The sequence below is a fragment of the Thermobia domestica genome, chromosome 2 (genome assembly GCF_964235325.1).
Source record: "Thermobia domestica chromosome 2, izTheDome1.hap1.1, whole genome shotgun sequence".
Lineage (NCBI taxonomy): Eukaryota > Metazoa > Arthropoda > Insecta > Zygentoma > Lepismatidae > Thermobia > Thermobia domestica.
The window spans coordinates 201,103,118-201,129,380 of record NC_137455.1 but is presented as its reverse complement, the minus strand read 5'-3'; the positions used below and the strand labels follow the sequence as shown (position 1 = coordinate 201,129,380).

General features: G+C 34.7%; 1 protein-coding gene across 2 annotated transcripts in view; it reads right to left on the bottom strand.

Annotated features, from left to right (window-relative positions):
• Positions 1-26,263, bottom strand: part of LOC145678355 (uncharacterized) — a 231,622-nt gene that overhangs the window by 50,219 nt on the left and 155,140 nt on the right. Inside the window, exon 1 of one of the 2 annotated variants that reach the window (XM_081748410.1) lies at positions 3,200-3,821. The exons of the other annotated variant lie outside the window; for it this stretch is intronic. Within the exon in view, the coding sequence (XP_081604536.1) occupies positions 3,200-3,215 (16 nt within the window). The 5' untranslated portion in view covers positions 3,216-3,821. Of the gene's footprint in view, positions 1-3,199; positions 3,822-26,263 lie in introns of those variants that run through there. 2 annotated transcript variants of the gene reach the window in all.

Genomic DNA, 26,263 nt, shown 5'->3' with positions numbered 1-26,263 from the left:
TCATTTCTCCAGTCTAAGATAAATCTTTATTTTTGGACTGTTTTGCCCAATGAACAACATATATAACTGACAATATAATTAATTGCGTATGTAATGTATTTGCTTATTACATAGTGCATGCAAGAAGAAAGAATACACTTATCATATATAAATTAGAAATTTCAACCGGAAGTAGACTCAAATCTTGAAAACAGTTCGAGATATTGATAAGATAATAAAAAAATCTCTTTTATAGTATCCTTTACGATTTTTATCACGACGTCTTTAACTCTTGTCTGTGAAGGGACATGTACAGATGTTGTGAGGAATAGCAAGGAGATTCATGCTCATATGCGAATGATGAGCTGTGTAGAGAGCACAGGTTCAACTAGTCTATATACTAAAATGTCTCCAAAGAAAAGTTTATATGTTTGTCTCCAATCCTTGCGACAATTATATCTCGAAAACCACAAGCGCTAGAAACATGCCGTTTTCGCTGGTTGATTTCAAATTTTGTGTAGATTGTCCAGTTTTAATTGAATATTTAAAAAAACGTGGCCGTTAATTTTTATTACATCTTTTAGGGGTACACTGGAAATGTTGAAATTCTAAAAAAAGTATATCCTACGAGTTATACATTCCAACATCACACAGTTGCATGTGAGGGTAGTATATCTATCAGGCGTTTGTTTCATAGCCAAATGATAATGTAAAACGAAGGATAACCATTTCTCCAGGTTAAGATGAATCTTATTGTTTCGAGTGTTTTGTCCAATGAACACCATAAATTAATTGACAATATAATTAATTGTGTGTGTAATGTATTTGCTTGCTAGAAGAAAGAAATCACTGATCATACATGAATTAGAAACTCCAACTGGAAGTACGTTGAAATCTTACAAACGGTGCGAGATATTGAAAAAAAAATATTGGAAAAAATTCTTTTTCATGATAACTCTTACCGATTTTTATCAAAACGTCTTTCACTTGTGTCTTGTACAGATGTGAGGAATGACAAGGAGAGTCATGCTTTTATGTGAATGATGTGCTGTGTAGAGTGAGCAGGTTCAGCTAGTATTCTTTAAAGTATTATCTACTGAAAATGTCAAAAAATTCTTTGTTGGCAGTTTAAAAGTTTATTTCACTCAACTAACCCGAGTCCGCTATGAAAATGCACTACCACAGAAAGAACTACCCTTGACAATATTGAACTTTCAACGCATTATCTTAAACCAATTTGACTTTAAATGTGCTATTTTTTAAATCTTATTTCAAAGCATTTTAACTTTAGATTTTTATGTTGATTCTAACCGATTCGCTACACAGAAGTGTTATCTTTCCCTACCAATATCGATAAAAATAATAGAGTAATAATTAAATTTTCGGTAAGAACGATCAAAACTGCAGAAAGTCTGTACATCATAATGAGAGCCCTTACTACTTTCCTTGGAGGACACACAAAAAGCCTTATACAATGCCGTAGCCAGAACTAAGCCACACATTGAACTTTCAAGGAAAAAACGAAAAAACACTAGCCAAATACAATCCGCTCCCTTGAAATTTAAGGGAGAAAAGAGAAAATACCATTAGATTCAGGAAAAAAGGATTTTCTTTTACCATGTACCATATATCTAGTATTTGGAAAACAACCTCCCATTAACAAGACCTCAGTGTCATGTGGAAAGGTAGAATATGTACGTAAGTGTACAAATCACAGATTTAACATAACTTTAAACAGCATATAATATGACGAAATGTTAAAACCAACGGCAAACTGTAACGTAAAAGCCCCAGGGGGAATTAATCAGGAGGTGTACATGTACACTACATGGGGGATCTTGATTGACATACATCAAGCCCCCGATTCAGTTCCGTCACTACGCCAACGTCTGCTCTCTTAGTTATTAGTCATTATCAAGGATGTTATAAAATAGCTATTTTATAACATCCTTGGTCATTATACACTTTTACAACTTTTCAGTCCCTCAGTACTTAAGCTTTATTAATGGGTACCTTTTTTATATAGTGCCAACTTCTGTATAATTTTGGGGAGCCCGTTTAGAATGTATTTCGTTATAAGATATCCAACTAAGGATATCAACATCAAAGAGATCCCAAAAATATTCGAATAATTTTGGTGGGCACTGAACCCTTTGGGATCCCAGGATCACTCCCCATGTGCTTGACTAAAGGGGCCAAGGCGGGAATCCCACCTTCCCGTCGGGATCAGTACGTTGCTAGTTAAAAATCAAGTTTTAAGCCACAAGTTTAAGCAGCACCTTAACTTTTTAAAGGTGAGTTTTAGATAATAAGTACAACTTACTTTCAGGTTAATACAGTAATACTGCAAAATGTTGTTAAATAAACAAATAATTGACATTTCCACCGATTTTTTATTGCGCTATAAAATAAAATTTTTGGTGTGTGTTATATTGAAGACTAGTTCTGCATGAAGATATTAAATTGCAACGTTTGGTCACAAAGGAAATGTTCATTATTTAGATAACGAACAATTGTTCAAATAACGAATAATTTTTCGAACAAGTGTTTAGACAATGAATAACTGTTCGAATACTGCAAACAAATATTATAAAATTATTCGAATATCTTAACAGTTTTAGCGCTAACCACACATTTTAAACGTAAATGCTGGGTTGTCTGAATAAACTCTACAGACCTTCCTGCCAATGTATTTTATCTAATGGGCGAAAGAAAGCATGCAAAGATAACCAAAGTCAACTCCCCCCACTATTTTAAGATACGTTTCTTTCTCCCATGAACTAGTATTTGTCTATGCACTGTCTTAATTTAGAACGAAAAATGAACTATTAAAACTTGACTAAATGTCTTAGAAATATTGGATCAATTCTAAGGAGGAAACATTCATACATTAAAAACTTCCCTTTAAAAAATATCCTAGCCTCTCTACAAAGATGACGAAAATCCAGAACAGGTTAGAGATAAACAAATGCTATTTCCTCGAAGCGAAATGCTGCTCATCATTTTTATTCTTGAGATGGTTTTCATGTCCCCCTTCCTTCCCCTCTCCCTCCCAAGGTTTGATTCAAAAGGTACTTCAAGGTCACCTGTCAGAAAGCATGCTCCCAACACGCTACGGTTGAATAACCACGTGACAATAGGGTACACAACACACCAGTTACACGATGACATAAATAACCACAAACATGAATATTCTAATGAAAATTTTCACTGTACTTACAGCTATAAAAAGGCATAATGGTTGTTAAACGTTACTTTTCACTTGAAACACTAATATATTTGGGCAAAACCTGTGGAATGTTTGCACTAAAACGTCTCGATAAGATACCATGCATAAGAGAAGTCCACATTAAGTTATCACTCACAGCCTGTAAGTTTGTTTTAACATGTTCTCGGAAAGCACACACACTGAAACACATTGGGAAAAAATATATAACTATTCACTAATAAGATCAATGAATGCACTTGTTACGAGCTTTTAATAAAAACTTGCTGCTACTCTGTTGATGACTGGTCTACTCTACGTATTCTCGAAGACCTTTGGACCAGACGTCGCCAGTAGGAAAGTCCCTCCTCCAACCCCTTCTACTCTTTCTTCATAGGCTATTGGAGAGCACCATCAATTGTGTGGATTGTCCCCCAGGCTATCAGCTGCAGAAGCAACATAATGGAATCAGGTATAGTATTATATACATACAACGATGCATACATTCTCGACAAGTGTCTTCTGTCAAAGAATATCTCCTTTGGACTTGACGTAGACAACTCCACATTTGCTCTTTCTCGAAACGAAACGAAACCACATGTGGGTCGACGTTAATCTTTCTCTCTCTTGTTTTGTTTTTAGTGAACATCTGAGAGCATTTAAAAGGGAGGTTTCGAAGGGATGAGGGTGTCGTATCCTGCTGGACTTGTTACTATGGTAACCATACTGTTGGTAGGCGATGTTGCCACATTCTGTTATGTTTAATGATTGTGAGCAAACATTTCCACTTCCAAGACCTTGATCATAATGAGGCAAATAACTGATGTGACACATTGATGACGTATTACAGTTCAAATCAATATGCTTGATCTTCATTTCTTTAAGAAGTTTTGGGTTAAATGTTGATCGGAGCTCTTCATACAACGAAGAAGTTACTTTTTTTACCTCCCAAGGAATGAACTTTTTTTTAAAAAAAATATAAATGAACAATGTATACTTTCATTTGACGATTGGCATTTACAAATCGGTTTGGTTGAAGTCCATTGAAGGATGTGCCAAAATAATTACCGAGAGCAAATTTTTGCGTGTTTCCAAATATGATTGTCAGATTTCATCACTGTAAATCCAGAACGTGTGTTGTATAGATAATAGCAATAATAAAACTGAGAGCAGATTTTTAAACATAGATACGATATGTAAATTATTTTGGCATTTAACAATATAATCAATTAATTTTTTAAAAGTGCACTTAATTTCTCGACTATTTTGGTTAATAAATATTTCGTGTAGTTTGCACTAACTCAAGTATCGATTTCAGAATTCAAGTATCAGATGAAGGCCAAGAAAATCAGAGAATGTAATGTTACGTTTCTTCCATGAAGCCAGCATAATAAGAATACCCTTTGTGGCATTGGCTTGAAAATTTGAACTGCCGATACTAGTACGTAAATATATGTGCGTTTTGTACAATCTTCATAAAATATTGTAAAATATAGGGTTTCTGGGCTTTCGTCACCTATGGCCATGTTAGCCCGTCACGTATGAAGGATGACATCTCTCGGCGATCATACTATCCGAGGAAAGGGAAGGAAGGAAGAGGTCTGGGACTTGTATGTTAGGTACCATCCCGGCATTTGGCTGGTGTGAATGAGGAAAACCTCACTCAGGGTGGCTGGTCTGAAAAAGCTTTTACACTTTATCGACCAAGTGTCCCGACCGGGAATCGTAGCCGGGACCCTGTTCAGCAAAGACGAGAGCGTTAGCGGCTACGGATTGTACTACAGAATAATCCTATACATACAGGATGTATGGTAACCCTATTTCTACATAGAGTAACAATGGAACATACGAAAGCAAAAGCAATCTATTGTAAACTGTATTCGCTGAATGACCATTATTCCTCCTTCATGTGCCAGGTGGCTCCAAAGACTTTGCAGTACACTGACTACCATTTTTTTTTTTTAATTTTAATTTTCATGAATAAAGCAAGGGCAATCAATAAAATATTTTCAATCGGGAAATCGTCACTTCTTAGTTGGTTGTAAATTTTTAAAGTCCAACAGCTTTCATGAAATGGGATAAATCTACCGTTTTCGGAATTTAATACGCGATTTAGACAGGTCTCAAATTAAAAAAAAAAAAAAAAAAAAAATCATTTACGGGCGACAAAACAAACAAACAAAAAGAAAAAAAAAAAAGAACTGACAGAAGCTTCAATTCCAGAGACTTAGCACTTTTCATGAAAGGAAAGAAGCTAGACCAGCTTTTCCCCTAAGCGAACAACATTTTTTTAAATTATTTATTATTTTCTATTTTCATTATATTCTGATAGGAAACAAAAAAAGTCTCATGACTTGTAACGTTGGACGAGAAAGGAAGTGCATAATGCTGTTCTTTTATGCGTGAAGGGTATTTCCCAATGACCTCACATTTTCTGTTTTCTTTGTCATATCACTAAAAATAACTAATATGCTCTCTACACAAGCAAAATCTACTAGAAAATTGCTAGGTTCTCAGATTTTTTTTCTTTTTTAAATGCTAAGATTAAATACAACAACGTGCCAAAACTTTAATATTGCTATTTTCGCAAAAGTGCTGCAGCAAACAGAAAGTTAGTACGTGCTGAAAATACAGTACATACGTAGAGGTGTAAGACGCTAAAGGAAATACAGTATGTTTTTGATTGCTTCCTTGCTACGTGGTGAGTCATTATAGAAACAAACATCATGTGTTAGATATTACACACACACACACACACACACACACACACACACCAAAAAAAAAAAAAAAAAAAAAGAAAACAGAGAGAGAGAGAGATTTTTAATGTTTTGCAGCATGATTGAATCATTATGTTCAGGAAGAACTTGGAGTAATTGTTTTTCCAAATTAATAAACTCAAATCGATAGTTATTACACATGACACACAGTAGCATAAGTAATACATTAAAGAAAATATCTTAAAATAATCTTATGCTTGTTCAACGTAACTACACCTTATTGTCACTATGGCCCCAACACAATACATTGTAGGGCGAAGTGGCGTAACTTGAAAACGTGATTTTGAGTTATGACCACCATCTGAAATTTCATACCGGAATTCCTTATATTAACAGAAGTATGAACGTTCTAAAAATGGCGTATTTTGAAATGTAAAACAAGATATAACGGTGAACGAGACATTTTAAATCGCTCTCCTGTAAAATTATAAAAATCAAGATACGCCACTTCGCCCTTTCACCGACGGTATATGATTAGGATACGTGGGTGGTCGGTTCAATTCCTTGTGGAATCTCAAGTGCCTAGGATCCCACATGCAAGTGTCGTATAGCCTTGATGCTCAAAGGAACCATAAATTTGCAACCATGGGCGCCGATCCTGGGAAGGGGAGCTCTGGATATATTTTTTGGATATATGACTGTGAAACACACCCACCACCACCTCCATCACTTCCCAGTTATACAAAAATCGGCGGTGCTGCTTACAATCAACTAACAATGCATCGTTTTTATTACAACATAATATAGCCTAGTTTGAAAATTATTCCAATTGAACAATTTGTCCTAAACTCTTCATTTTTCAATACCATGAAATGAAGCCTTCAGCATGCTTTATTTTACACGCCGTGCTACATAACATGGACAATAAATGAACACTACATGTTAACTATCTTAATTGCTGACGACACTATGTGTACTGCGCAAGCAATTACTCTGCCGGGGGGAGGGAGAGTCGTCTCCTGACCCTTTCTGTATATATAGCATACTTGTACTTGTATACAATCCATACATTTCGCAAAATAGTATAACCGTTAACCAGTAACAAGAGTTATTTACCAAGCGAAGTAGCTCAAGTGGTAGAGTGTTGGCTTCGCATTCGGGAGGTCGTGGGTTCGATCCCCGCTCCCGACCATCCTGACTGGGGTTTTCCAGGGTTTTCCTCAGTCTTCCTAGGCAAATGCCGGGATGATACCTACTAAATAGGCCCTGGCCGATACCTTCCCAATTCCTTTCCATTGTTATTGTTGTTAGTGTAAAATGGCCTTAGAGCTGTATCTGGTGATTGTTAAATAAATAAATAAATAAATAACGACTCATTTATGACAGTGCTTATTATCTTCTTTTATCGTAAACAATATAGTGAACATCTTTTAATCTTAACGATATCATCACTTTTCCATATTGAATTATATTAATTTTATGTCGCACTATTATGTCGTACAGGAATGTAACCAACGGGGAGGCATGTTCCCGCTGAAATTTTGGTCAAGGGCAAAAGTGGAAACGGGTTAAAAGAAAGCTGAGGGGAGAGAAAAGAAGGGAAATAGAATACAAATCAATGATTTTGATTCAGTATTACAATAGTACAGTGGAATTTAATACCCATACGATGATTTTCTTCATATTTTTTTTTTTTTTTACTCTGGAGTAAATAGGTACTTATTTGGGAGTAAGACAGTTGTGTTTCTTGGCACGATTACTCGGAGTAAATAAACAACTCTAAGTATAACATTGACTCTGCCAAATTTAGGGAAGTGAACTCGGGATTCGCGAGTAAAGTGAGAATTCCTGTAAGACAGGACGATGGTGGGAAAGTTGAAAAAATTAACTCGTCAAGGCAACAAGCAAAATTAAAATGGAATGAAATCTGATCCCTAATTAACATTCCATTATCTACCCTTTTAGGGTAGAGGAGACTGACGATTAATGAAAGTGAACAATTGTAAAATTAATTGGTGGAATGAAAATGTGGGAAGAACTACGTTATCCCCCACACTCATATGACCTGGAAACGAACCAGGAACACCTCTCACAAGAGCTGAGCGCTCTACCACCGAACCATTGTATTCCTAGGTAATTAAGGAAATGCAAAGAAGTTATATAGTTTAGGATAATAATATAGTAACATTTATGAGACAATAATGTATATACAATCTTAAAAATTTTTGTCTTCGGGTTTGTAACAATATAACTTTGAGTTGAGTTGAGTTTAGTTTAGCGTTTCTTTCAGCAGCAAGGCTATATGAGACGTGGACCTACTGATTAACGTGGAATCCGAACCACATGAGCTCCCGCCGGGAATCGAACCCGGGTCTCCCACGCCAAAGGTGCGCACCCTAACCGCTTAGCCACGAGGGAGCTCAATATAACTTAGATTATGGTTGTGAAAAATTATATAAAATATCTTTACGCACAGTTCAAATACATCCTCAATAGTTTTACCTACTAATTTGTTTATATAATTTCTTGAATCCTAATTTGTTTATAATTAGGGAAAAATCGTGCATAATTAAACAAATAACGCTTAGTTCTGGGCTTTGAAGACACCATGAAATGAAGTTGGTTTATTTTTATGAGTGAAACCACCTTCCAATCATTGTATATTATAAATTATGAAATATATGGTATATGAAACCAAAATGCACACACACTTCCACATGAAAAATATAGGCACAAAATTTTATTATATTAATATATGTAGTAGTGTCATCAAAGGGTAGCTATTTTATAGGGTATTTATTTTAGTTAAATAATTTTAGGTGTTCAAAGTGATCATTACTAGTATCTAGTCATTGATTTTGGCGAAGTTCTGTATATTATGATGACTAGTGTCCACAAGGATTACTCCACGTCTTTTCAACATACAGAGACCACTGAAGGTTGACTCACGCTATAATTTACTGACCCATCCTCAAAATTTAATCCGCAATTCACTGCCCTATTCTGGTAGATAGTTTTAAAATGTTTAACAATTTGTCTTAGATCTTGTCTCTCCACTTAAACCATTTTTTCCTTACTTATAATTTCAAAATATATGATCTATTGTATAAATTGACACTCACTCTATCAAACAAAACGCAAATGCGCCACTTAACAATTTAATGCAATCATGTGCGATGTACATGATTGATTATACTGTGCAAGTCATGACATTTTCATTTTTAGTTTTGATTCAAGTGATATGTAGATTTGTATAAATGAAGAAAAGCCAGAGTATATTGTATTAGATGAATCACGTACTCTCATTAATGAAATCTTGAACTGTATCAAACACGATGTAAATTAAGAAAAGCAACTCAGAGAATCGTTTGACACTTTCTCAATTGTGAAAGTGTACAAATACACGTTCATATTTCATAAACCAAACTATGTCAATGTACTGATATATTATTGATTTAACTTCGATTGGTGTTCACGGGCTAAGAGAAGAGAAGGACAAAGAAAAGCATTGTTCCTAGATTTATAAAATTTATATCCACACAAAGTTCTGTGATCCGGCCTTAGCTTGGTTCAACTGTCCATGTGTGTACATGAAAATCTGACAACGATGATCATTCAACCGGCAAGAGAAACCTATTCAGATATATCATATATGAAATACACTTGATCTTATCTTGTGTGCCAAGCTAAAATATTTGGATGAAAACAACAAAGAGGTAAACAAATATGGTCAATGTCTAAGACCAAATTGAATGCAGTTATAATTTCATTCGATTATGCAGATCTTCGGCAACAATCTATAATGGATTCACGGATATTGAAAATGTTTTGCATTCGACAGGATGTTGCATGTGCGCAATTCAATGTCAGGTGGGAAATACCATTTTAGGTTTGTTTAAGTGACATGAAAACGGTGCAAAACAAATTTACACAACTAATTAGCCAGTGAAGTGAATTTGAAATGAGTGATCTACTTACTGGAACGCTGCATGAACGAACTGTGTACGCGGTCGGTGCTAACAACATTATGGAGAGATTCTTTCTGTGTTGTTGGGTAAACTTTCCAATTGCCTTCAAGTGCGTGAGGAGTTGATTGCACCATATCCTTTATAGTTCTGCCACAACTTTCAGGTCGACAGACAATTAGCTTAGCTCTTGGTTTATGGTCTGTGGTAAATATGGAGGGGGAAAAAACAGAAGAGCGCATTAATAATTATTTACCTGCATATAATTCCGTTTATATCAACAACAGTTGGTGACTGAATCATGAAAAACACTCCAGGAGCAGATGTTTTCACTTTCTCCAGTCCATCTTATCTTCAAGAAATATTACGATGTTTTGGTAATAATATTACGTTTTATGTTTTCATATCTTATTCTAAGTGTAGCGGATTGTTTCTATAAAGAATAGACACGTAGAGTATTCAAGAAATTACTTAACTTGATGCAACTCTCTTAAATGAATTAATTCACCCAAAACATTTACTGGCAATATCATATATTCAAAGAGGCACATGAATATTCCTTAACAGAAAGAAATAAAGAAAGAAGTGTATATCGATACTTTGGAAGAATTTCAGACAAGAATGATTGACACTCTTCTCGCGTGCACGCCTCTGGTGGATGGGGTTCTGGATTCGATTTCATTAAAATCTGAAATTACAGTATAGTAGTTCAGATTCTTAAGCTGCAGATTCACGTCCATAACACTAAGCTCCAATATCCATCCAATCAATCTTTGACGAGATTGACTGATAATTATCGAGTTAATTAATTCATTTTACTGGATATTTTTAGTAACTCAATACGTTCTTGGATAAGCTATATTTATGTATATATATATAAAATCACATGGATACACATCGTATCCCTAGCTCAGTGGTAGAGCGTTCACCTATGTTGCATGGGGTACTTGGTTCGATTCCAGCTCGTTCCAAGTAAGGTTTGTGATGGACAAACACCGTGTACGTGAGTTTTCTCGGAGTTCTCCCGTTTCCTCCTTCTTTCTTTATTCCACCATTTCATTTATTTCTCATCATCATCGTCTCCTTTAGCCTAGCCGGCATGATTGTGGAACGTAAAGAGTTCATTTACATCGTATCCCTAGTAGACAAACATATATGTTATAAAAAGACAGAAAAGAAACATCTACTTATGAGCCTATTTAAACTGGAAACGGCTAATTTTTCTTTACTACTACTACTACTACTACTACTACTACTACTAATAATAATAATAATAATAATAATAATAATAATAATAATAATAAACCGATAGAACACCAAAAATTCAAATTTGAACAACGAATTTGTTAATAATCATACCTACTTAAAGTGAAATTGAATCTTCAAGTTAAAAAAAAGTCTATGGTTAGTGCATGTGCTTTCGGTAAGAGAGGCCCAGGCTTGAGTCCTGGTAGGAGCTCATATGGTTCGGATCATGTAAAGCTCTAGTTCTACGCCTCATATAGCCTTGGTGCTGAAAGAGACATTAACACTATATCAAATCCAGTAAAGAATACATTTACGCAATATTAATCATCAACATTTATTGAGTGTAAAGTATTTCAATCAGTTCTCAACTAGACTATCAGATGTCTTTAAAATGTTCATTAAATACGGGATATGGAATTACTATTTGCTTTTATATACTACATGAATAGATATAAGTAGTTAGGGAATAATGATCTCCATATGATTTCATTGACTTAGAGAAACAGTATGATAGATTGCCATACGGGATCTTATTTGCTGGACACTGAAGAAAAAGCGTGTTCTGAGCACATACGTCTGTATTATCCAAGATAAGTTATGTATGATTGATGTAGAACAGGAGTAGAGAGCGCGTGTGTTATAACAGAAGAATTCACAGTTAAAGTGAAACTTCATCAGGAACCTAGTCTTAGCCAATATCTTTTTTGTAGTTGCGATAAACGAGCTTACAAATGATATCCAAGAGTTAACGCCTTGGAATATGTTATTTGTGGACGACAGCATGTTGGTGACTGACACCAAGACATCACTGCAAGAGAAATTAGATAGCCTACTTGGAGAGGAGCATTGGGAGCAAAGGACTTAGAGTTAGTAAACCAAGACAGAATGCTAGATTTCTCATTCAGCGAAAACGTAATCGAAAATACAAGAATAGAACTGGAAGAAAAAGAGGTGGTAATGACGAGGAAATTCAAGTATTTGGAACCAATACTACAGGAAGATGCAGGTGTAGATGATGTAAACAACGAAATTAGCTGAGGTTGGACAAAATAGAGAAAAGTGGCAAGAGTAGTGAGAGTAGTGTGTGGCCACAGGAATGTTTACAAAACAATAGTGAGACTACGATATTATACGGGGCGGAATGTTGGATGGCGAAGAAGAGAGAGGAAGAGAAATTGCATATTGTGGAGGTGAAGATGCTGTGGTGGATGTATGAAGTCACGCGAAAGGACAAAATGAAGAATAAAGTGATCCGAGGAACAGTAAAGATGAGACCAGTAGTAGAAAAACTGCAAGAAAGTAGACTTCAATGGTTTGAACTTGTAAAAAGAAGACCTTCGGAATACATGGCTCACCGACAAGGAACCCCTTGAGTGCGAGGTCGGAAGTGCAATCTCTAGTAAGGCTCATTTGAAAGCGTAGTGTGAACAATGATGACAAGAAAAATATTAGCTGCTAATGACTCAACATGTGCATCAGGAGGGCGACAGAAAATACGTGTCCGGGAGGTGCAAAGATCAACCTTCTATGGGATATATGTATTACACTTCACAAAATGGACATCGTCGACATTCACGAAATGTTCAAAACAAACTATTAACTTGCACCATGAACACCAACTGAAAATTGACGCGCCACAGTGATCACAAATGTTCGCACCATCAAGATCGAAGGCGAACTCCTTGGGAGTTACAAACCGCTCAGAGCCTTCAGCTAGAATCATATTGATATAACGGAGAGATGAGAACTGATGGAATGTGATGGTATCCGTTACACCAATATGATTCTATATGCATCCTTTAAGAGTGGATACCAGCTGTACGTCCTGAACGGTTTGTAACTCCCAAGGAGTTCGCCTTCGATCTTGATAGTGCGAACGCTTGTGATCACTGTGGCGCGTCAGTTTTCGTTCGGTGTTTATAGTGTAAGTTAATAGTTTTTTTTTTTTTTTTAACATTTCGTGAATGTCGACGATGTCCACTTTGTGACGTATAATACAAACATCCCATAGAAGGAGGCTGATCTCTGCACCTCCCGGACACGTATTTTCTGTCGCTCTTCTTATGCACATCCTGTCTTCATTGTTCACACTACACTTTCAAATGAGCCTTACTAAAGATTGCCCTTCCGACCTCGCACTCAAGGGGTTCCTTGTGAGTGATTGCTATAGAACTGAATTGGAAACAAGCGCAAGCCAACCAAAGAAGATAGTGTGAAGAACAATATGGTGCAGTGTGGTACGTACCACAAAATATAGAAACAGGAGGAGGACAGCGATCCGAAAAGTCGACACCAGCTAAATGGGAAAAAAGTCTTAGAAGAAAAAGGAGTTAAAATAAACCACGATATTTAATGCCTTTAACTAGCTGCGAAGCTATAGAAATTGGCAATTGTGGGGTTGAAGGAGCCAATAGAAAAGTGCGGGGGACACGTTACGATTGTGGAGAAGCTAGAAGTCCAATATTAGAAGCTGCAGACAGATGAGGAACCTAAGCCGTTTGAGCTGTTTTAACCACCTATGTAGTTGCTCTGAAGAACAGGAAAGATCTTCAGTTTTGACAATGTCATTCTCTTCTTCTTGTTGATGGTTATGTATTCCTCTTAGAACAAATTCCGAATAATTTTGAGAATAAGAACTAATTTTCTTATGATCAAATGTATTGGTCCCTACAATTGAGTAATGAACAAATTGAAAACAGTTTCGAACGTCGTAATGCTCAAGTAACAATCAGATAAATACTATTTCTTTTTGTAAGTTTTAATACTTATCAATACATTAATGGTTGATATAAACTTCTAGGAGTCTTGCAAAATTAGAAAATAATACTAATTGAGTTGACACTATTAAAGACTGAAGTTCAAGATGATTCAACTCTGCCTACTGAGACTAGCAGATCGCATTAAAGATATGATTGCAAGTGGCGCTGCTTTTAGTGAACAATAGTAACATTATAATCAACTTTCTCCGATTAAAGCAGGGCCGTCATTTGGAGAGGATAGGATAAAGGCAATCCTCCATCCACCAAATTTGAGAAATATGTACACTCATGTCCAAAATCATTGTCGCATGTCTATAAATATGTTGTTGTAGAAATATAATTTGATAATGAATTCACTTGGTATTTCTTACAATATTGGAATGTGTATTATCGGCAAATACGTATGTGGCAAATTTCATGTCAAAAGAGCAGTAAAGCGAAAATAAAACTTTCTTGTCCATTTAGCAACATTTTGTTTTATTCATTCTAATTTTCGTATTAATAATTCTTTTCCTATTAAATTTACCACAAATATACATTTCCCGATTCCTGGATACATTTCCCGATATACATGTCCTGTATAGTACGAAAGGAGAACAGATACAACTACAATATATTTACTAAAATCTACTGCAAAACTGACTGAACAAAGGAAAGGTTAGCTGTGTAGTAGAGCGCCCATGGTTCAATCTTAGGCCACGTAAATTTGTTGTGGACAACACGTTCACCTATTTTCTTCACGTTTTTCTCTTTATTCCAACAATCCACCAATGATAGTTCATTTTTATCCATCGCCCATTTTCTTTTACCTACAACAGGACATAAAAGCAGAACACTTAAAGTAAATAATGCGTTGGTTGCTAACGCATCTTTTGAGAAGATTCAGAGAATTTGAAATAAATGAAAAACGCTTTCCCTCCCGCTTTCCCCTCCCATGTAGGAAAATATCCAAACATCTTTGCCATATTATTCTTCATCAGTTGGTAGGCGGTATGTAAATTTATGGATTTTTACAGGGTGATGACATGTACTTAAGAAAATTACCATACACGCAGTATCTTTTGCACCCCGGCAATAATATTATTTAACAGAAATGAAGTTTTCCTTTATCCCTCCCAGTAATTCAAATACATACTAAATAGAGTATTTTCATATTGCATTTTATGTATTTACTCTAATACATAATGCATTTACTGTATATTACTGCATACAATTACCGTTGTGAGAAATTACATTTCTCTAACCTCTCTGTAACGGACACCTCTCAGTAACGGACAAAATTCATGTCCCATTGGTGTCCGTTATTCAGAGGTTTCACTGTATTTCATATCTAAATGCTAATTGATATAAGTAGTTCCAGTAGTATAGGTACGCGTATTACTTTATAATTTGCATGCACACGCACATATAGATACGCGTATTACTTTATAATTTGCATGCACACGCACATTTTATATTCATATCCAATAAAATTTCTACTGAAATACGAGTCTCAATATAATGCACAATCAAATCTAAAAAAAAGAAAAATTGTAAAATTATTATTGGAAACGATTATTATTGTGTATAAACCATGGTCACTCTTTTCGATTTAATTATATATTATCAACACTATAGTAACAGTTTAGCACATCATACTTTTCATCAACATTAATTCTTAAGAAGTTCGATTTATCAAAACTCTTTTATATATGTGGCGTGTTCAGCGCGGGAGACCGGGTTCGAATCTCCGCAGCTCATGTGGTTCGGATTCCACGTTAAGCTGTAGATCCACGTCTCATACATCCTCGCTGCTGAAAGGATCGGTAAACCCTAATCCATCCATCTTTTAAATATTTACCCTGTCTATTCGTGCGTGAGTCCGTCCAAGAGGCAAAAGCACTAAAACACATAGTATAGATAAGATTGAAAGGGTACAATCAAAATTCTTGAAAGTACTTGCTTATAGAAAAACTGACATGTATCCAAAATATGAGCCATATTCAGAAATAGTACAATACTCCACTTTGAAACAACAGAGAGAACTAGTAGATGGTAAAATTGATTGTCCCAATCCAAGGTTCAATATTGCATGTCCCCTCAGGTAAAACCTGCGTAGGAAATAGCAATACATTTTACTGCAAAAATGTAAGAACAAATATCCTCGCTAAGTCTCCTATATGGAAAATGAGTGCTTCCTACAATCCAATTGAAAGGATATCTGCTATAGATGTTTTTGGAATGTCGGAGACAGTACATAAGAATAGATTTAAAAATATATGTGATAACGAAAATGTATAAATGTATAATCTTGTTATCAGGGTCGGATTTAGGAGGAGTGCACCGGAGCACTTGCACCCCCCTCCCTCCGTTCTGAATATACACTATCTAAAGTGAGAAACTGGCAGTGGAAATAGCAATACTTTTCTAAAATTTCATGTCATATTTCTGTTTCGGGCTTAAAAGAAAGCGGTTTTGCTAAACACAATAGTTTAAGTCAGTTCCTCATACACATCACAGATGCCTAAAGGCATTTAAAAAAAAATAAATTTGATTCAAATGTACTGATAGTTATTGGTGCACCCCCTCAGAAAATCCTGGATCCGGTCCTGCTTGCTATATATATAAATGTTGGTAAATGTATTTCTAAGGAACAACACTGTAACTGGGCCTAGAGCCTGTTGTGTTGAATAAATAAATATCTTCTCTCTTAAAAAATATCAAGAACTACTTGATGGATTACCATCAACTTTAGCCAGGATGTACACAGTCAAAATTTAGGAATGGAGCTTGTTGATGGAGGTGATTAGTTCACTGGAAGTGGTAGTAATGAATCATTTCTGATTAAAACGTTTCTATAGAGGTAATAGAGAGTGAGAAACGGTTTTTGTTCAATAAATTAAGCACCCCAAGTAAATATTCTATCTCTACTAAAACCGAAAGTGCTTCACGCTATACAAACCAAATCCCTTCACGTGGTGTACACGCGACACTGCTACTTGTTTTTATTTTAGTTAGATAAAGTAAAAATCGAATTTGGTTTTTACTGTAAGCCGATACGTCATTTTAAAGCAACTATGTATTTCGTTCGTTGGAGACATTTCATACAACCTATACTGATAGCATGTTCAAGCAAATGTAGACTAGTGATTACAATTTTGCTTCGCAATCAGTAGTTCATGGCCTCAAATCATGTGACCGGTCATTCTGAGTGAGTTTATTTTCAGTACTTTTCTTTGGCCAGGGTAGCTTCCTTTCCCATTGTGATTGTTACTGCTTTAACTATTCATTAACGACTCTAGTATAAAATGTACCTACAGAGGTTTTTAAACAAATAATATAGAGAAATTGAATTTTGTTTTGTGTTAGATATCAAAGACGTTACATTCAGTTTATTCACAGATCATATTCTTTTCCCGAAATTAAAATAGCTGCTTAATTGTTATTAACACTTGACAATGAAATCTGAGAACACTAATGGTAAAATTCAATAACAAAAAAGGTCATATGCAATTCTGGATCAATGTTTCGTGCATGTATAGAATAAGTACCACTTGATCATACTATTACTATATATATATAAAGTACCGTAAAGTAAAGTAAGGTATCACAACGTAAGATATACGATCGTAATTGTAGAATACTTTATATTTTAGGGTTAGAATAATTAAATTATGTTTCTGATACGTTAATAGACTCCTATTCTACTCTAAGATATTGATTAAACACAAGTTAATTTATGTTATACTCCCCTTTCCTCGTAAGATAATACATTTCACCCATAAGATCTCCAAATTAGCGCCTAACTATTCCATATTGGCACCCAACATTTTATTACAGCATAATGTATTAGGCTGACTTTCATGCAGCAAACTTGTTTATACCAAGAATGTTTGTTTCCTTAATCAGGCGTAAATTTATATGAAAACCACATAAAATAAATAAAGTGAACGCATTTTTTTGCTTGACAGTAAATATTTCTGTAAGCTTTCACTTCATGACATTTCATAAATTATATAAACATTTTACATTACTAGAAATATTTTAGCATTCAATATGCAAGCACAATTCACACAGAAACTCACATAGTACGTATACTTTCTTGCTGGCAAAAAAATGAACGGTTTTAAAAACAATTGTGGTAAGTTTTTCATTATACAATACTAACTGAAAGACCCTTCTTCACACGGGAGAATAGGCTTATGGAAGCTACCTGAACCTTTCCTCCCTTAGGATAAGTATTTCAATTACTGTATAATGACAAAATCTGTAATATTAAAACCCTTCCCCATTTCATACTCACTCCTTCTCAGTCCTATGCAGATGGGGGCTATACTTGCACTTAAACGGTATCTGGAGAGCCACTATTTATCTTAGTGACCTCGAAAATATCGTTCTCGATTATTTTTAGATGCCACCCCTTTCGCACTCCCACATATTATTTCCCATGCCGAAAGGGGACAAATTTGGAATTAAACAGCATCGTGATTCTCACTATTCATCTCAATGCCCCGAAAACTATCAATTGGGCACTAAAACCGATCGTTCTCGATTATTTTTACATATCACCCTTTCCAACACCCACCTTTCATTTCCCATACCGAAAGGGGATCAATTTGGACTAAAACATCATCGGGAAGTTCACTGTTCATCTCAGCGAGCTCCAAAACTGTGGATTAGACATTAATTTCGGTCGTTTTCGATTATTTTTTCATGTCACAACTTCCACCCCCGTTGCCGAAAATTGTTAATGTTATACCATAAGATCCTTAGAGAAGGGTAATCATGCTAAGAATGATTTAAATTGATTCAGAAATTCTTCCGTGATGAGGTTACTCACAAACTCACATTTGCTTTTATATAGAGAGACTTTCACTCTGTGTGTAATTCGGTATTTTATGCTGGATATTTTTATTTTCCCATTAAAGTCGTCTCAAATCTTCGGTCGTATTATATTGATACCAATACGGTATACTGGAAGGATGTTTAAAGATAGTAAAATATACTGAGAGAGCGAGTGTGCAATCACATATTACAAAAGATCATCATTATATTCTGCCTTCATTTTCTGCAAACCGAGGTTTTTCATGCACTACAGTCCTTAGTTATTTGTTCCTTTGTCTTAACAATACCATTAACAGTATTTGAACGTATAAACTGTACTCTTTTTGTCATATCCCATTGTTGGCTTCCCCATATTTTTATCAACTTATTCGTAATACAATTTCTTTTCAAACAATATTCTAAACAGTTCCCTTTCGTATTTTTTTTTTTTTTAATATTTCCAATTTTTCCCCTAAATAGTCATTTCCCATTGCTTTTAATTTTGATTTACTTAATTTTCTCAATTTTTTTTAACATTCACATTTTGAGAAGCTTGTAATCGTTTTCTCACTTTTGCATAGCGTCCGTGTTTCTGCTTGTCAAGTACAATACTCAACAAGACGCATTTTGCTAACGTTTTTCTTAACTTGTTTATTCATCGAAACACAAAATACACTTTTCACCTTCCTAAATGCTTCTTTCATTTGTATTTCATATATTCGCTAGCAAATCTATCTAGATACTGAAGAAAGTGTCAAGAATACAAGAAGGAAAATGTCTTATTCGTTAGCAAGAGCTGTCCATCTTTACCCAAAGAGATGGTTTAGCAAAACAATCTTCTTTCGCCCACAACGAAAAGTCAGTTTTTTTCGCTCTCTCTCTCTCTCTCTCTCTTTTTTTTTTTTTTTAACGTTCAAATCAAAGAAGCATCACCAATGAACTACAGGCATCTTTTTTCCTTTTATCTCGTGCACATTTTGCGAGATGCCAATGGATCTCGTAAAACATACGTATATGCTGTCACTGATTTTGCCCTAATAATCTATGTTTGAATACCTTATAAGCCTCAGAAACGCCCTTAGACATTATTTGTACACTGATAAAGTACTTCTTTTTTTAATTGAGGGAAAATGTACTTCTTTTTTTAAAAAAATAACTTCTTTATCTGCGAATCGAAGAAGTCTTTTTTTTAAAACTAAGATTCTGAAATTATCATTGAAAAAAGAAAGAAAGAAATTTCTGTAATGAAATTTTTCTCTCAAATATGAGGATAAAAAGACAATGTTTTTAAAGTAGAAAATTAGCTCATTTTTATAAGAATGTAAAATATTACACTTATTAAGAGTGTAATCTTGTCCTCAACCATCACTCACTCTCGCTCAGATATAGTTGACTAAACTTTAATATTTTACTTTACTTTTAGATAATAAGTTACATAATTTTCCGATTTAATTTGCAAATATTCACAAATGGATTGTACTATATAATGCATGAATCGTGTACTAAGATTTTACTTTTTTATAGACAATTTTTTAAATAAACTTTTTGACTCTTACTACTGATAGTTTCAAGAACGCAGAAATAACTTTTAAAAAACAGTGTTTTAACTAAATACGATGTTCACTGTTGCATTTCCAATAATTTCCAGAGTATTTCAGCTGTAAAACGTTGTCAATGTACTTACGTTATCTCCTGCGTTTTTGTTAATGCAGTAATTCCGAGTTCAATTGAGTCGTCCAGTTCTAAAACTACTTTTGTCCACTTACAGAAAATCCCAGAAAACTTTCAAAATTGTAGGATATGATGTTTTGTAGAACTGGGAATATTTCAGTGTGTTCATATGAAAAATCTGAAAATCCTCATATATTTCTAGTTCTACAAAACGCATCGGTCCTACAGTTTTTCTGGGATTTTCTGTAAATGGACAAGAGTCGTTTTGGAACTGAATAACTCGATTCTTAGTGAGTGAACGAATTTTGCAGTACTGACAGGTATCCTAGCGTGATTGGAGATCTACTGTAGTTAAAAGTTATCGGAAGCCAGATCTAGAAAACTAGGAAGAATAGAATGGAGCCGACCATACATACATCATTCAGTTGACCATCTGACTCCTTACAGCAAATCTTGCCCACGAGATGAGACGAGACAAGAAAAAATATGGTTGTCTCTTTTTCAGAATTTTTGTAGAGGTCTCGTCTCATCTCGATTTCGAAGAATTTTTTCGTCTTACCTCGATTCTCGAAAAACTTTCCTAATCTCGTCTCGTTTTTATAAATTTATGTATACAATTTATGACCAGATTTATTTCTTAATTTCCTGTAAAAGTTATCAGAATCCCTCCACGTCACAAAAGGTCCACGAAGAGTGTGCTATAACAATATCGTTATTGGAGTACACTGTGCAATGACTTTGATACTAAACGTTGATAAATGCTCTTCGTTGTGTTCTTATAATGACTTTATTAATTTATAGTTTTCATACTTCGAATCATATAACAATAAAAGAATATTTGAGACATAAGACTTAGATGAACTCGTGATGTCCACCACAGAACTCATGAAATTTCCCGTTTGAACTCGATTCTCGTCTCAAAAACGACACGAGAATTGTCATGTCCTTATTATGTCTTGTCTAGAATTTAAAATGGAATTTCTCGTTTCACGAGCAACAATATTTAGTGTTCGTGGACTCACTAATGTAGAACATTGACAACACTGTTATATCTTTGACATGGCCAACCAATCATTGCAATGAAATCAAAAATATCTGCAGTACACATCTCACGTACTTACAGGAGCTTGTTATAAAGTATCTTTATATAAGTATTCGTTGAAGGAAAAAGGCTTTTTGGTTATGTTTAAAAGAAGTGAAACATGACGATGATAAAAACCTTCGTTTCTGTAAGTGAGGCATGAAGGCTAGCTATATAGCTAGAAGCAAAATTTCACAAGAAAACAAGATCAACAACAATAACATAATTATTGCGATGATGGTTTCTTTTAGGTATTCTCGGCCAAAGTAAATTAACAGTTCTGGACAAACTCATTTCCGATAAGGTACAGTAAATATACTCCTTTATTTTACAAAACAGAAAAACGATTAGATATGCATACATGGAGCAGAATTACTATGCCGTGAGGAAATATCTTTTGATACTACATCGTTAATAATACACACACACACACAAATACCGCAAACTACAGCGCCTGGTACACAAATTCGAACTTCCCTAACATTGGAATTTTGATACTAAATTGAAAGACAAACGTACACTGTATAATAGAACTACTGAAGGGAAACAAGAGAACATTTCGATTTCGTTTGTGTATATATGTGTGTGTGTTTACGTTCAACTATGCTAATAACAGCCCACGGTTTGCTTTGATTTTCTTCCTCTTTCAACAAGACTTTCTCTTCAAATGACTGAAGATAGCAGGAACGTCTAGATTTTTTTTTTTTTTTTTAATTTTAGTTTTGTTCTAAAGCATTATGTTTTCAACAACGAGCTGTTACCTTTAAATCGAGACACTTATATCTTACGTGCAGAATTTTTAAAGGTTTCTTGTATTTGCCTGGTGGGCGACGGAACTTACTTTTGTTCCATCATAAATGAACTTAATTTCCTTTTCTCTTGAATAAGCACAGAGTCCATTTTTGTTAATAACACGTTAGAGCGTAGGTAAAAATAGTGAATACATATGTTCACATGAAATATTCAAATTTGTCAATACTTGTTCCAATTCGAAGTGTGTCAAAGTTGTTTATAAATTTTAAACACATTTGTGTACCTGATTTAAATACATTTTCTTGATGTTATATTCATATGTTTTTATGAGCATCAAAAGTATAAGAACTTATCATTATAACTGAAAAGTATTTTATTGAATACATATTATATAATTAAATTCCGATTTCACAGTTTGTATTTGATCCACTTTGCCTTAAAAATTTCATGTATACAAACATAGGACTTAGTTGTCTTTTACGTTTGGTCGGGAGATAAGATTCGATTCCCGGTAGAGATCCATGAGGTTCCAATTCCACATTAAGCTGCAGATTCACACCTCATACAACCTCCTTGCTGAAAAGCACGCTAAACTACAAGTAAACAAAACAACTTTTTCTTTTCGTTGCAAAATTAAAGAATGACGTATGAACGTGGAGGAGGGGTCGTATAATCGTATTATAACAAACATAGACAGCAATATTGGATGTTCCTACAATTACTTTTTTTTTTCACGACAGGTGTAAGCAATAAAATCATGTGTAGGAAGAGGAAAAATAAAAATAAGGCTTTTAATTTAACGTCCCACGTTTATTCCTCGTAGGATAATGAAGGCAGATGATTAAAGAAAGTGAATGTATGGAAAAATTTGTGGAATGAGAACGTGGGAGAGCTATGGACTAGATGTTATTAATCACAGACTCACATTGAACAAGGATCCCGAGCACCAAAGGTGAGCTCTCTACCATTGAGCCACCACGCTTCCCTATGAACAAAAATTTTTGTATGTAGTATATGTTAAAATATAAAGTATATATTAACTGAACAATTACCGATCTAATTAAACAGATACCATTCTTGCATTTGGGCAAGAGATTACGTTCAATTTCCAGTAGAACTCGGATTCTATGTTAAGCTGTAGATTCACGGCTCATACAATTTTGTTGTTGAAAATGTATCTTAACCCTTGCAGGCCCAAAGTCCATTTCAATGCACGTGTAATTTGTAGTGTTATTATTATTTATTTTTTTTATGGGATGCTTTAGTTGGGAATATTTGATACCTTATATGGGTAATATATTGTACTGTTAATTGGATAACTTGCTATCTGTTTTTTTTTTTTTTTTTTTTTTTTTGATTCACCAAAATACATTTCTTTCAATAAATAAAATAAAATCAGATCTAAAAGGATTACGTTTTGAGACAAGATACGTTTTTTCACTATTATCTTTCAAATGCATGCATATACGATAAAACATCTTTGCTTTGTATTCCAATGACACATTAATATGAAAAAATTATGATAAATAGTACTAAAATAAAGCTCATGGAAATATAAACTCTGTATGTCATAATGCAGAATAAAACTATAAGCATCTACTTCTTTAATGCGTCTTCTGTTGTAAAAGTGTTCTTCCCGAAAACATGTTCCAGCCAATGTAGATAGTAGGAAAACTAAATTAATAGAGCAGAAGTAGAGTGGCCAGTTTCTTTCCTCTGTGGGGAGAAATGAGAAACTGGAAAAATTCAGGAATTGTAGTGGCATGATAGATTGAGAAGTTGTATCTTGAGTAGAACATATATGTATAAGAGCTGAATAATTACATTCAGCTCTTATACATATATGTGAATTTGATTATTTGATGTGGCCTCATTACACAGATGTTGTACACATCAAATAACAATCCTTCACTATTAAGACTCTCTGTTTTCTTATAGTGTCAAAATGCCAAGCTATGTACTATATCTTTATTCATTATAACTTCCTTGATTTTTATACGGAGTAGTGAGTCGTTGGAGTCAATGACTAAGTCTAAATGAGTCCTATTTTGAATCAATCCAATCTAATTAGAAAGTGGTAACTCATTTTCTCAATCCGTCCATACAACTTTGTAAAAACATATTTTCATTATCTTGGTTTAGTCAAGGAAACATATCTTTTCTAAATTTAATTTAAGTATCATTACATTTACATAATGATGAAAAACGTCTGGAAGCTTTCAAAATATGGGTGTGAAGAAGAATAGAGATAATTCGTTGGATCGACTGGAAAATGAATGAGAGGGTGTTAGAAATGGTGAAGGAGAAGAGGACAGTTTTAGATATTATTCAGAACAGAAAGAGAAACTGGATGGAACATTGGCTACGAAAGAACTGTATCATGAAGTGTGGCATCCGGTGCTAGAGGGTATGGTGGCAGGAAAGAGAGGGAGAAGGCGAAGGAGACTACAATTAATGAACGATATCAAAACAGAAAAATCGTACGTGAAGACGAAGAGGTTAGCGGAAGACCGTGGAGCATGGAAGCTTTTGAGTTGCGACAAATGACTAGCCAATAATGGCAGAATATCTATGATGATGATTTATAATTAGTTAATTTTTCCAGCTTTCAATTTTGCTTTTTGTACCACTGGTGAGATAAACTAACTACCATATCTCTGTTCTATTCTCTTGGTGGCGCCACGAACTATATCAACTTATCTTCGGAGTAGAACATTCAGACAACACAAGATGCATTAAAGAAATAGATATGAGGCGTTCCGGGTAATAGGGAAAGTGAACAAAAAACTACGAGTGCAAACTGAGATGCTTATTGGCAGCTAGTTTTCGTACCTATACCTATATGTATATATTACCCGTTAGTATTTCTCTTAAGGAAACACAGGTTGGAAATAAATTAACGATTATTTTGATCGATCAGAGTGCATTCGTAATAGGGATTTTCAGGAAATATGCCTAGGAAAAACACCTCATATGCTCTTAATAATATTCTAGATTATGAGTAACGCATAATACATCGACATGAAATTTACAGTCTATATCCACCAGTATTTACACATACTTCCTTAAGAAATTCCAGAAGTTATAGGCATCCGGATTACGAACCACAATATAAGGGTAGGATTTTAATATAAAAGATAGACACAAGTTTTATCGCACAGTGGGAAACTACGGTGGATTTCAAGACAATGGGGATTCAATACTGAAACCAGAAACTTTAACAACGACGATAATAATAATATTATAAAAATTTAACCCAACCAAATATTTATTATTTCTAATCTGTGCTAGAAATTAGGCAATGTATCATCGCTCTTATCAAACACATTGATGAAGAGAATGATATATTGCCTAAACTGTAACACAGATTACTAATAGAAAATTCTTTCCTTTGGTCAGATTTTTATTTTTATTTAATTTATACGTCGTTCCAAAGCTAGAGTGGGCTGCCTTGGAACCGGAAGTGAAAAATGTACCACTTCCGGTTTCACTAGAAGGATAAGTACAAAGACGAAAACAGACGCTGGGGAGACAGATTGGGACGCTGAATCCATATCAAGGAAAAGTGTTTGTATACCTTTAACAGCTTTTGCTATGATACTTGTGGACAACAGACAGACGGACGGACTGATAGACACAGAAATTGATTCCATATATACCTTTGTGACTTAATAACTCTTGAACCACCCGACCAATTTTGATCAAATTTGCCACATAGATGAGGTTTGGACTTCCGATCGTTCTTATCATTTCACTTTGACGGTGCAATTTATGGGAGGGGAGGGGGAGATATTTAAAAATGGTAGAAAATGACCTATATTAGTGTTGAATCCATTGTTTTCGGGGTTGCTGAGATGAACAGTGACATTTCCAATGCCGTTTAAATCCAAATTCTCCACACAACTTGGGGGAGGGGGAGATATATAAAAATGATCGAAAAGACCGATATTAATGTCGAATCCACTGTTTCGTTGAGACGAACAGTGACACTTCCGATGCCGCTTAAATCCAAATTCAGCAGTTTATGTATAAAAAATTAAACGTATTCTTCCCGTACGAAGAACGGTATTCTACTAATGAAA